This window comes from Polyergus mexicanus, unplaced genomic scaffold (assembly GCF_030449975.1).
Source record: "Polyergus mexicanus isolate NDT 795.1 unplaced genomic scaffold, iyPolMexi1.0 SCAF_1, whole genome shotgun sequence".
Lineage (NCBI taxonomy): Eukaryota > Metazoa > Arthropoda > Insecta > Hymenoptera > Formicidae > Polyergus > Polyergus mexicanus.
Genome location: NW_027223321.1, coordinates 10,055,730 through 10,069,698, shown reverse-complemented (window position 1 = coordinate 10,069,698; position 13,969 = coordinate 10,055,730). Strand labels below are relative to the sequence as shown.

Genomic DNA, 13,969 nt, shown 5'->3' with positions numbered 1-13,969 from the left:
TGGATAGAAGACCTAAATCTACCCAGATATTTTTAATCAACAAACTCGCGTCTTAAAAGTTGGAGATTACTTTTCGTACTAAATCTCCCTCTCTCTCTCTCTCTCTTTCTTTCTTATGTTACTCATAGAAGGATTTACAGTTGATTACTGAGTTACACCTTAAGTAACTATGCATTTGCCTAATTTATGCATGTTGCGTGTGTGCACACACTTTATAATTTACTTAATTTATGCATTTCCATTGCATAATATCATCGCAGAAAGATCGCGAAGCAGTAAGATAAAAAACGACGATGCGGCGAGAGATTGTCATGTAACTTGGCAGCAGCTTCGCAACGCATATTCGCACATGCGTGGCACGCACATTCTCCGGATATACAAGGTGATATATAACGAGGAAGATGCGCGAAAGATAACGAGAGAAATTTAGCTTTGTTGATCCTCCGGATTATTGTGTATAAAGCGAAGAAATGTCAAGTAATTGCCACTATATTAATTAACAACAAATTAACGTACGCTAACGAAGCAAACGGGGATCCGGAGAGCTGAGATCACGGAGGAATTTTAACGTGATTGCGAAAGCACGCGGAGAAGTACGATGGAAGTGAGATAATATGCGATGGCATAACGAGCAATTCTTAAAAATAAGGAACTAGATGATAATCTAAGAAAAAGAATATATATATATAATATGTAAGAATATATGCAAAATGTATATATGTATACCTATTATAATTAATTATTTGATTACTAGTTAATTATGAAATCAAATATTGAAAACTTGAAATAATAACTTATTGAGATAGAATAGAGATAAGAAATTAATTATATATAGGAAATTTTATCACCGAATATGTGTTTATCATTTCCTGATTTCGTTAGTAAAAATCTAAAAAAAAATGGTTTTGACTCAAGACGAGATTGGAATAAAAAAAGATACAGACGAAGATGAAGAGAAAGAAAAAAAAAATCATAAAAGCATCGACAAGAAGTACACGAACTACAGTATGAATCTTTGACACCGATCTCAAGAGTACCAGGCTCTGAATTCTAACGACCGTTGATGATTTACTCGGTCTGTTCACGGGATACGCGAGAAACGTTCTTAATATAGTGGCGTCTGAGAGTACATTCGCGCCAAGGCACAACTTTTGTTTTCGCGAATATTCACGAAGACGTTCCTCGCAGTTTGTTCGCGAGGAATCACCTCCCGATCATTTGCAATTCTTAACAAGACGCCTGCAATCGCAAATTATCATGCGACTAGAGAGATTGTGAATTAATAATAATTAGAATATAAAATAAAATATATATACCTAGAGAGAGATGCATAGATTATTCTAAATAATTATTATATATATCGTAATCAGATTACATAATCCGTCGTTTTATAAAACGTTTAGACATTTTATAAAAAATCGTACAAATCGTTGCGTTTGACAATGTGGTGGAACGCTTGTTAGCGTTTTATATATATATATATATATATAAAAACTAAAATTTTCAACCAGATTGTAAAATATTTCATTTTCAAAAAAACCATAGTTTGAGAATGTGGCTGAACTTTATAAAATGCCTAGACGTTTTATAAAATGTCGGGTTATGTAATCTGGCTATGACATATATATATTATAACAGAATATTACGAGATGTAGTTGGTTAAAAAAGAATTTGTCGCATTATTTTTGACTAAGATTTCGAGAAAATAACCCACGTAAATTAAGGACAAATGAGAAAATAAAGGAACATCACGTCGTAACTCGTCACGCGAAACACGTGGCGCAGCCGCGTCTCGAAATAGGCACAAAAAGGCAAGCTAAGTTACAGCTGCAATTTAATATGATTACTATAATGCATTGTTATTTTGTGTTATTACAAGACGCAGAGTCGAATGGACGCGCGGGGGCAGCGTCGTGACTGTAACGCGCAATTGTGTTATGCAAATGGCGCATTATGTAGTCGCGACACGACCCGAACGAAGAGCAACGAGGGGGGCTTCCCGAGACACCCCCGATCCAGTTCGAAGGAAATCGGCTGCTGTATATCCCCACACGCGGACTACCTACCCCGCGTCGTGATTCGTTTTCGTCTGTTCTCTCGACACGTTCGCGATTACCGCGGTACAGAGAATTTCATCGGGCCCGCGAATCGGGCGAGGACATCGATCATGGTAATAAACCCTGCTTTATTTCGCGGAAGATATATCTTCTGCGCGGCCAAGATACGATGGTGTGTATCATGTTCGCATTGGAGAACCCCGGCGACGCGTGAGTTCTAAAGGTTTCGCGTGATTCACTCAAGCTGTTCTGGTCGCGCGCGAGTCGGACTCATCATGTATACATATATATATATATATATATATATATATATATATATATATATATCTAGAAGAAAGAGAGAGAGGGGAAAAGTGTTTTACGGTAGCTAATGAGCCAAGCTGGAAGCCGCGTGGGTTCATGGGATCTCAACACTTAGCAACGCCTAGAGATTTAATACGAAATGGTAGCAATAAATGTTTCAATCATTAGCTAATTATTTATGCCCTTAGAAATTTACGTCATGTACGTTATTCCATATTACATGTCTCAATTCAACAAATTATGAGGCAAATTAAAGATATATTTTCATGCATGAAAATATAAATCTGCAAATATTCGCTTAACTGTCAAAAAAAAAGTTATGTATGCATTTTCCGATATTTCTACCGAATATCTGATATGGTCAGTTTACTGAATGAAACGGTTCGCGGACAGGAAACGCTCCGGAACAAATCGAATCTGAATCCGAAGATCACAACGCGCGAGATATAAAATCGAGAAGAGCGGGATGCGACCAGCAACACGTGTCCTGAATTCTAAAAGCTCTCGCGTGATTCACTCGGTTGGTTTGCCGCTGGTTGGGTTCCCGCGGGGACACCGCATTTCATGACACCCGCCATAACCGACAGTCGCATAATAGACTGCGGGAATGGAAGCTGCACACATCGAGCCGTGACACAACGAGACGATTATTCGTCTATCTTTACACGGGCGGGTCGGGTCGTTGACTAGCAAAACCGGCCGAGGTCCCCCGGCTTTTAGAGCCTTTACAGTCACGTTACGTTAACGCAATTTGCATGCATTATCTAACGCGTAACGAGCGACGCCGCGAAGAGGAAAAGGAGGAAGGACGCCGAAGTCGTTAACCCGCTTGCGATCTAAAAAAAACGAACGCGTAGCTTCTTTCCCGGCAAACCATCTTCCGTATGAAATTATATGCAATAATGACTAATTTAATAAATTTTTAACCAATTTACGTATATTTAAAATCAAAGAATTACATTTTTATCTTTCCGCGAGCCTCGTAAATCATATATTCTATTTTGCAAGGCTAAAACACTTTGACGTATATAGATCGCTCTTTTTCTCCTACTAATTTCTTTTATCAATTTACAGATTAACAGTCGCTATCGTAAAGCTTGTCGTAGACATCTAAACCTCGTTATAGCCGGTAGAATGACTCTCCCAATCCTTCGGAATCGAATATCCGTATACACGCGCGATTTCCCTTTACTGCTCGATCTCGGCCCGAGTCGATAGCACTCAAGACGGGCGTTGCGGCCGGAGTTTCTCTCGTCCGTGACCCTAAATTAGCTTAACCGTCCGACTTCGAAACTCGGCCCGGCGACAACTTCTTCGTCGAGTTGCTCGAGACTGCGCCGACTGCGGCCGCCGCTGCCGTCGCAACAAGATATCTACTACGCTGACCGTCGCGTTTGCGGTCGTAGCTGTCCGTTTGCCGTGTCTTCCGTGTTTGCCTGCAACGAGCCTCGTACGAGTATCTCGCCACATTCGGACCGAGAGTGTATTCCGTGTATTCCGGATGAGTTCGCTTTTAGGTCTGTTGATTTTCGAGCTCGAAGGATCTCCAAATTTCGAGTTTATACAACAGTCGAAGGTGGCGATCGTTCAAGAAAAATCTATCGATATTATATTGTACTTTGACATTTAGATTGTAATTTAATAAATAAAATTAAACTGTGCTTGTGAAAATAGTAACATATATATTTGTTTCTTAATATTTTATGAAGTTTATACATGTATTTAATTGAGAAATTATTTATCATTTACTTGCATGCTCTTTTTATTTCACAAAAATTGTTTCTTTTAATTTATTATAACTCTATATATTTTGTTTATCTATATATATAAAAAATTATTATAAACAAATAAATATATATATATATAAGAGAGAGAGAATTATTATAAGAAATAATATATATCAAAGAATTATTATAAAAAAATTAATGGATAGATATAAAAAACAATTGGCTCGATATATATGATATACATATGTGATTCTTGTCGGACATTATCCGTGCAACAAGATTAATGATTCGCGACCCGATCAAATTACACAAGATATAATCTCACGTGAACGTGACTGAGAGGAGGAGAAATCTCGCCCCGGTCCTCTTCCCGATGGACCAGTTGAATATACATACGTATTGCAGTTACAAGAAGGCCATTGTGCCTTGCGAAATTCGACAAGCGCTCTCGCTCACGGAGGCCTAATTTCGGATATTTAGGTCACGTTCCTCTTGGCATCTACTTTGACGTTCGAACAAACCCGTCAATGGAGGAGAATCGATGTATTTATAGTTAACTGACGCGTTGAAGAACAACTTTGTTCATCGAAGAACAAAGAGATCGGAAAAATAAAGGGTGGCGAGAGAGATATAAATCTCGTGATATAATTCGTTGCGAGAATTCCGACAATGATCGGCGAAGTGGGGATTTGTCGAGTTAGAAGGCCGATCGATGCGGGATCCGGAAGCTGATTAGTAGAAGGGCCGGCGAAAAAAAATCTGGTGACTCCGAAGAAAGAGGGAAGAAAGATAATGAGTCGCTTTCGCGACAGCACAGAAGGGGGCTTAATCGACTATCATTACGACGCGGTCGCCACGCGATAAGATTAAGCCCGGTATAGTTAATCACGATCTCATCATAGCCTTTTCTTAGTCGATTAAGCACCTTCTTAATTCTCAGCATTTTGCAGTTAATAAGAGATGATAAACGAGGTATTAGCAAATTATGCTCTGTCATTTAGGAAATTTAGGATATAGCGTTTCGTTAAAAAAAAAAAAAAAATAAAAAAAAAATTGTGATTAAATAAATCAAGTCGCACGCTTCAGATTTCTAAAGCGCAAATTATACGCGCGAGTTTACATCTTTTTATTCTCGCGAAACTTTTCATCGACAAGTATTTGCTATTGGCAATTCGTCGTCAAGACTTTTAATCATTCGCGTCACGCACAGTCGCTTAGTCGCGCGCGACCAAAGAAATCGAGGAGACTGGCTATCGAGAGCGAGATAAACGAAGTTAATGAGCTAGTCCTTCGAGAGGACAGAAGAAACCTTAACGAACTGTATGTACGTACATATATACGCGAACGGCAAAACACTTGACCACTCTTCGCAGGACGATACACGCCGGCTTTGTTTTGCTGGATCGGCCATTGTCTTGCTGGAAGTCATTGAGATTAGTTTCCTCGTTGTTGACAATGACTGATTGTGTTACTCGTGTTAAAGGCGAATTCCTTCTCCCTCAACCGGTTACTGTTAAAGTTCCGACAGACGACAATTTTACTCGAATAATTGGGGTATATTGGATTCTGGATTCTAGATTTTTCTCTTCTTCTCGTAAAATGGCCATTCATAAATCTTTCTTCCCTCGCGTCTCGGAGTGCGGAAAAATTCTTTACTTTAATCGTACAATCTCAAAAGATTGCCAAAATATATATTGCATTTACACGCATGTTACGAAAGTATATTAGGAAAATATTTTTATCGAACAAATGACAAATGCCTGTCGAGTGCGAACGATTTTGTGAAAAATATGCGCGTCGCACAAGATGTTGGCAGCTACCAGAATGCAAATTCATTTAGAGAAGAAACGCTAAGTGCACGCCGAGATCACAACGTCACGTTATAAGACTTGGCGGTTGCAGTTTGCCGTGGGAAGCTGCTTGGATGTTAGATAATTGAATAATTTCTCAGAAAATATAGACGCGAAGTGTCAGAGCAAAAGAGAGAGAGAGAGAGAGAATGGAAAGAAGACGGAAAGCATGAGCACATAAGACGAACCTTCTCACGCGGGAAAATTCACGACGCGGCCTTCGCGTGCAATTAAACGTAACGGTAATGGCATCGAATGCTGGGTTGCTTCTATCACGGAAGCGCAAGAAAATTAAACGAATTGTGAAATTAGTTGGCTCTCTCGATTCAATATATACAGCGCTCGACATGGTATATATAAAATAACTTACTTGCAGGCGAATATCATTGGCCTTATGATCAGAACAATAGAATATTATATTATAATATAATACAACACGCACAGTTATTGTGATTAAACTAGATATCTCTAGTATTGTTTGAATATATCGTTTCAATGGGCTATAAAATTAAACTCTCAATGAATTAAATATTAATTATCTCTAACAATATGATAAATGTAAGATTATTTCATGATTTATTTAATGTTATTTAAATATTATTATAATAAAAAAAATTTCATTACTCGTGTATCGATAATTTCTCTCACTTTTTCTTATGGCCTGTCAGATTTGCTACTGTCGACGATGTCCGTTCGTTGGTACGCTCAGCACCAGATTGCGTCGTCATACGAAACATTATCGTTCAATAAGTCAAAAATCTATCTTATAGATTTGGAAAAATTTATAAATACATGAGCGAATCGAAGCACGAATAAAACGCTTTGTTCGTGTTGTCATTTTTTAAATCCAATCCCAATGACCATTTTCACTTTTAAGAGAGAATAAAATGACGGAGAAAATGAAATTTTCGAAATATATCTTTAAAAAGATGTTTTTCGCAGAAAAGTTTTTTTCGATGGTCAGTCGACCGTGCGTAAACGCGCGCGCGTAGCCGCAAATGACATCGGGATAATTTTCCAGCTCGAAAATCACGGAGCAAGCCGTGCAGCCACCGTGAACGCGCAACGTGCCGTTGACACTTCAACAAGTGGATACAACACGCCGGCGCACGTGTCGCCGACAGTTTTGGTGTGTGTATGTTGCGTGCACGAGAGAAAGAGAGAGAGAGAGAGAGAGAGAGACAGAAAAAACGGGGATAAAAGTGCGAACGGCGCTTGCGAGAGTACAAGTTCATCGAACCGCGCTGGTCGTGAAAAGTCAGGGCGGTTGACGCGAATGCTTTACCGCACGCGTTTAAATATTTTTAATCGTCACCCACGCCGGTTCGCGAAAAGTCGAGCGTTCCATTGGTTACGCGGTTTATTAGCCTTATTAGATATCATTGTGATCATACACGTATATCCATGTTGCAATAACCGCGAATTGAAACTGTTACAAGAAAGCGAGATATGTTTCGAGAGAAAACATAGGCTAACAAATATTATGGAAAATACAATATTACATATACAATTTTTTAAGTAAAGTATATTATGTTTATATGCGCACTTTTTATTGCACTGAAGCCGAGAAATTTTAAATTGCAACGGTCTGTAATACAATGAACGAAAAGCGATTCAAAGCGTAATAAAGTGCAAGAATGCAGTATCTGATTTTGTGCAATTGAAATTGTTATATCAAATATATTTCGAATGAGGCGTCATAATCGCGCTGATTTAGCTGCGAGCGTGGATAGATCCTTGATTAAACAGGAAAAATGACGTGCGAACAAAAACACGGTGTGAGAAACAAGACGATTAGTTGGGAGAAAGAAAATAGAAAAGATAGCCATATAATCGCGTGTACGCTAAGAGCAAGATGAAGAAGACACCCGTTATAGTGACCGCGTTGCATCGCATTAACCAGTCGACCGAGTGATCCTGATCCCATCTCTCATCCTGATTCTGTCTCGACGAGCAAAGCTTCTATCGTGTGATGACAATCTTATTATCCCTAATGATCACAATTCTTACACGACTTTCGGTTACGAATCATAGTATATAATTGTATTTTATTAAATTTAATGCCCGTTAAAAAAGTAAAGCTCACTTTTTAAAGATTATTTAAAATTTAAAATTCCAGGTAAAATATTGATAAGCATTAGAGTTATAGACCTTTTTGTCTCAAAAACTGTATACAGCAAGATTTCTTGATGCGTCAAAATATAAGGAACCAATTTTTCATTTTTATATCAAATTTCTCGATAACTAATTTTTACATTAAGAGATATAACTATTAGAAGTAAAGATCTCTAATTTATTAAACGAAATAAGGGAAAATTATTATTCGCGTCTCGAAAAGGCAATTTGTAAAAAGTGCTTCATCGGCTATAAAATATGATGCTTTGACGTCTGTAAATATAATTACTGCAAAAGTGTGTATACCGCAAATGTTGAGGTATGCGCATTGATCAATGGATGAAAAAAATCTCATTATATGAATTCTGAAAACAAGTTTATAGTCTGCATGGTACTTTAATCGAAACGATTACGTAAATGAGACGTGACCGTGAGCGACAGTACAATTGCGTTTGTGATTTATACGTTCTCTCGCGCGCGATTCTAGTACTTTTTATAATTATACATGGGTGAGTAGATTTTAATTAGCTACAAAGTGCCGCAGGCAAGAAATGAATAAAGCTCGCCTGAAATTTAGTTCAATTATTATGATCGTTTGCCCGCGTACGGACGATTTATCCGCATTGTATAATTATTTCGGACCACATAATGAGGCGACGCGTTAATTAGGTTTATCCCGCCATTATCGCGCGCCATCGATATTCGTCGGATAATTAGGTATTTTATTATTCTAGAAATAAAAGCAGCGTGCTCGAAAGCTAAACCGGTCCGAATCGATAAAACCGCACGCTATCTGTTTACGAGGTAAATGTTTCTCCCATTCTCTCTTCCGAGACTTCCGATTGCGGCTTGGTAATATTTTGTTTGAATATTTCCGGATTCCTTCGAATCTATACGAAAATAGGATATTTAACAATAAATGTATCTACTTTCGCGACTTCGATTTTAACAACCTGCACCGGTATTTTATTACGCAGTAAAATCGATGAAATATCCGTATTGCCTACTCTTCCTTTCTCGAGAAATATATATTTTTTTCTTTCTTTAATATTTTTATAGATAACATCGCGAGATATAATGACATTCCGGAAATTCCAGAAACCTTCCGAGGACAATAACGTAATGTTACAAGCGTCTAAAGTACCAAACGATAGATCGAATTCTCAAATATTTGAAATATAAAGTATTATAGAGACTTTTCCGATAGCTCGCCTAACAATTTTTTAAAATTATATTTTATAAAGATTATGACACCCCAAATAATGGATCGCACAAACTATTACACATATCTATGTAATTTACATTTAAAATTATTTTTATCTTTTAAAACTGACAGGAAGTATCACGACTTACCTAAACGTCCACCATATGTTGAAGCACATCGTGTTCAGCCAGAAGAAAGCAGCCAGGAAGAAGAAATGCGCCATGATCGCTGAAACATAAAAAGACAAGTTTACATATAGTTTACAAATACAAATACAAATATTGAATGAAAAAAAATAACAATAAAAAGTAAAAGTTAACAATATTGATCTTTCTTTTTAATTAAGAATTTTTTGGCATTTGAAAATATTCGTTTGTATTTGAAATATTTTCCATCTGTATGTATTTAATAATAATAAAATTTAACGCTGTTTCAACGCCTGTGGCAAACTGTCAAAACCGATCTTTAATCATTTATCCAAACTCTTAACAGATTCAAGACATCTTGTAACGGGTAAACGAGCTCGCTGAACAAAGATCGCGTCGTCGGTTTTCCATACCTTGACGCATTCTTAAAAGATTCATGAACTATAATACAAGAGAGGGTGAGTTTCGAGGGTGCGACACGCAAGCAAAGAGCCGAACGAAATTTCGGAGGGAGACAGCTTTTGTAAGGATCCGTTTGAATGGTCGCCAAGAGGGTGCGACTGGTGGTGGTGTTTATAAATTTTTAAAAGCGTCGCCCGCATTCATCCTTAGAATTCGTGCGTCTATTTCTAATGAAGACGAGAATTACGCGGGATGATAATCTTTTCCGGGTATATTGAAACAATATTTCATTTCATTAAGGGTGCCATCCGATTTATTATTTATGAAACACGAAAACATAAGTAGCTGAACAGTAATTATATTAGAAATAAATGAAAATTAAATACACAATTATTCTCTATAAAAATATTATTCTGATTTTTTATCTTTATCGTATCATTAAAAACTACAAGAACTAATAAAAAATCTTGCTTTATAACAAATAACAAAAATTTTCTTATTCTTTTTTTCTGAATTTTTAATAGTCTTTTAATTGTTATATTTTTATCTATTTTAACTTATTTTAATTTATATATAATCACACATGTGGGCTATGTTATATACGTTAAGCGCCATAAAAATGCAGAAGCGTGCTAAATTACAGAATTATGGTAACGATGTAAAGATCCAACGGCAAGAGAGATGAAATATCGTTTCAATATTTGCGTGGCTTGCGTATTGATAAATTTTTAACAACGTCACACAGCGTGTGTATTGTGTATATATGCATGTTTGCCCTTAGAATGCGGAACAATGAGCACGGAATGCAAACCGATGGCAAGAACAACGGCATAAATTTCTAAAAACGCAATCAACAAACGCGCACAATGGTGGCGGCAACAAATAAACGTACGCTCAGTACGCGTTCAAAATCTGTCAAATTTTTCTTCGAAAATAAATAAATTTATTTTTAATAAGCGTGGATATGAATATGCAAGTATACGTAGTATTTATCTCGGCACGTAGAATTTACTTTATTTATTTTATTGCTGTAATTATAACAACAAACGGTAACGATATCAATAATTAAACTTTAAAAATGAAACATTTCGATTGCTACACGATAATGTAATGATCAATCATTATAATATTAATGTCAATATTGATATATATATATATACCGATATAAATATCAAGATTGATATTGTAATCGTTACATTACGTAGCAATCAAAAACAGTTTCACCTTTAAAATTTAATTATACAAACAGCACATTTCACGAAATATAAAATATTCGCGATGTGAAATCGGTTTTATAACAAAATATATATGTAAACACACATACATATGCGAGCACATATTTTTATTCCACTCCAGCGCTGCTTAAAATAAAATTTTAATATCATCTACAAAAACGTAAGTACTTATCATTAATTACGTAACTCCGCTGTTCGCTCATTTTCGAATTTAATTTCAATAATCACAGCTATCTAGCTGTGAATACATATATTGTAAGCAAAAATAGAAGAAATAATATTTTGCAATAATATCAATGAAGAGTAATATTTTTTTTATATTTTCCATTTCGCAATGCGCGTATGCTAAGATGTAATAGTGCGTATTGAAGAATAGATGAAGGCATGACGCAATGAGAAACTGCCGTAACCTTGCGTTCACTCCGTTACGCACCATGAATTATGCTCGCACCTCGGAATAAATGTGCAATTAGAGCTCTTTCCGTATGAAAATATGAATAACTGCAATGAGTAACCCACCGCGCGTATCTGCCAGTTTAATCAAGTCTCTATTCAGTTACAATTATTCTAACGGAAATGGCAAAAACGCTGCTGATAGAGAGATAAATCGTAGTGTAAACATGTCGGGCTGCGTGCCGCGCGTTCAATTAACTTTTACTTTTACTTTTAACTTTGCACACCGATGCCGGAGCACCATGTGCGCGACGAAAAATTTCATATCGCTAATGGAGAGAACAGCCTTCGAGCGATTCTGGCTGCAGAATTGCAATTTTAAAGATTGATCAATGGATTTGTCCTGGCGATTTATGATGCCGTGACAGATAAATTTCACGACTTGAATATTTACGCGAGCGAAAAACTTATGCACTAGATAATAATACAAAAATAATTAACGAAGGAAAAATATATATATCCACGAAAGAGTCTGATTTTATTTTTTCTCATATAATTTCAATAATATTTTTGGATATTATAAAAATATGCAAATTATAAATATATATCTAATAAGTCGTTCGGTAAATTTACGCGCGATGTGATATTTTTTAAGTATGTATTAGAAAAAAATGACGATTTTATTATATCGAAAGAAATCAATTAACAAAACGTATACCCTCATATACATACGTATAGAAAAACTTGTATCTAGCTAAGTCGCAGAGAAATTACTTTAGCCGGCAGACGCCAGTCAGCCGGCGCAAATAAAGCGCAATGTCCATTTGGCGAAACATGGACTAACGATTCGCAATTACAGGACATCCCATCCCAACGTTCGAGAAGTCACCCGAGATAGGATTAACGCGTACGTTACGCGGCGGTGAAATCGTCAAATAATTCTTCGCCAGGAGGCTTTTACGATATGGGATGGTAGCCGACAGCATTTATCGCGTAACACGGAAATGATTAAATTTTGAAAACTAATTATGGCTCGTTGCAATTATAACTCGAGCGACATTCATCCGTGAATTGCCACACTATTATCCACCCCTTGGTCGCCTTGGGTACTGGGCAACTTGGGTAGAAAAGCTCGCAGGCAAACCGTTTCGTTGTCTCACCCTAGCGACGACCACCATCCTTTATCGACAAAATCCACCCAGCAACGTGTTTCGGACGGTCGGGGCGGATCGTGTTTGCGCGGTGTGTTTTCCATTTTCCACGCCGCGTAGGATCAGCCATGTGCGGAAGAGGTCCTTTTGTTGGAATTAGTACCGGGAGTCGAGAGAGAGAGAGAGAGAGAGAGAGAGAGAGAGAGAGAGAGAGAGAGAGAGAGAGAGAGAGAGAGAGAAGGTGGATGGGGAAAGAAAGGAAGAGATAGGAATATCGCGCAGGGGATGTTTTCAAGTAGGACCCGTGCGTTGTTTGTTTTATCATTCATCATGATTTATGTATAAGTCGAAAACAGCGATGCGCAGAGATACGAGGAGATAGTCGGATAAAAAGGCGATTTTGTGTTAGCAGGACCAAGGAATGTCGGAACGAAATAGAAAGATATTCGCTTCTGGAAGAATACTCTTTGTGTCGCATGTCGCGAGCGTATTATTTTCGTAGAGAAATATAACGTTTTCTAAAAGTCTAAAGAAGTTACGTCTAAACCAAATATACTATTAGTCTCTCTCTCTCTCTTTCTTACTAGACAAAAGAATACATATCACAGTAAATACAGAATAATGATCCACGATGATAAATCAGTCGATATACAGCAATTATAAAATTATATTGGTCATATCAGTTAATTATTCATTAAATAATTAAAAATAAATAAATATATATATATATATTATTTCATTAAGAAAATTATTATTGACTAATGTGAGAAAAAAGGAGGGAGAAAGAGAATAAGATTTTGTTCAATGTTTTAAATTATGATATTATTATACAAATTTGAATTTCTTGGCTTGTAAGTTTTATGATAAAAGAACTTTTCGTTAAGATACTTCTTAAACGCCGGACATAGCAAGACGGAGTTGAAGGGGAGACAAACGTACGAGGAGCAGCTGGGTTTAATTTGAGTCACGTTGTACAGAATCGAAGGAAGTAGTACTGCGGCACTACATGTACGAGCCTATGGCGCCAACTAGGGGTGAGTGTCAAGGGTTGAAACGTCAGCCAGTTAAGGGCGCCTCGATTTGCATAGGGTCGGAATTAGATTGCGCGGGCTGACCCGCCGTTTATCTTTTTCTTTCCCAGAGAGTACATCTAATTGCCTTGAGGGATGACACCCTTATTGGGCACGTGCGTGCTAACGTTATTGCTGTGCGCTCTTTGTCAACTGTAACGCGATATGAAAGAGCAAACCCATATTTATTTCAATTTTCAAGTCCGTTTATAATTAAATGTCGATGTAATACGCGAGCCCTTTGCATTATATTATACTTCTGTCATTTATTGAGGGATATATTTTTAAAAATGAATCATTTTAATCTGCTTAAATT

At 37.0% G+C, this 13,969-nt stretch overlaps 1 protein-coding gene across 2 annotated transcripts in view; it reads right to left on the bottom strand.

The window, feature by feature from the left end:
• Window positions 1–13,969, bottom strand: part of Mthl1 (methuselah-like 1) — a 133,158-nt gene that overhangs the window by 68,177 nt on the left and 51,012 nt on the right. For both annotated transcript variants that reach the window (XM_070297745.1, XM_070297755.1), the window contains exon 4: window positions 9,406–9,484. In XM_070297745.1, coding sequence (XP_070153846.1) covers window positions 9,406–9,484 — 79 coding nt within the window. The remainder of the gene's footprint in view (window positions 1–9,405; window positions 9,485–13,969) is intronic.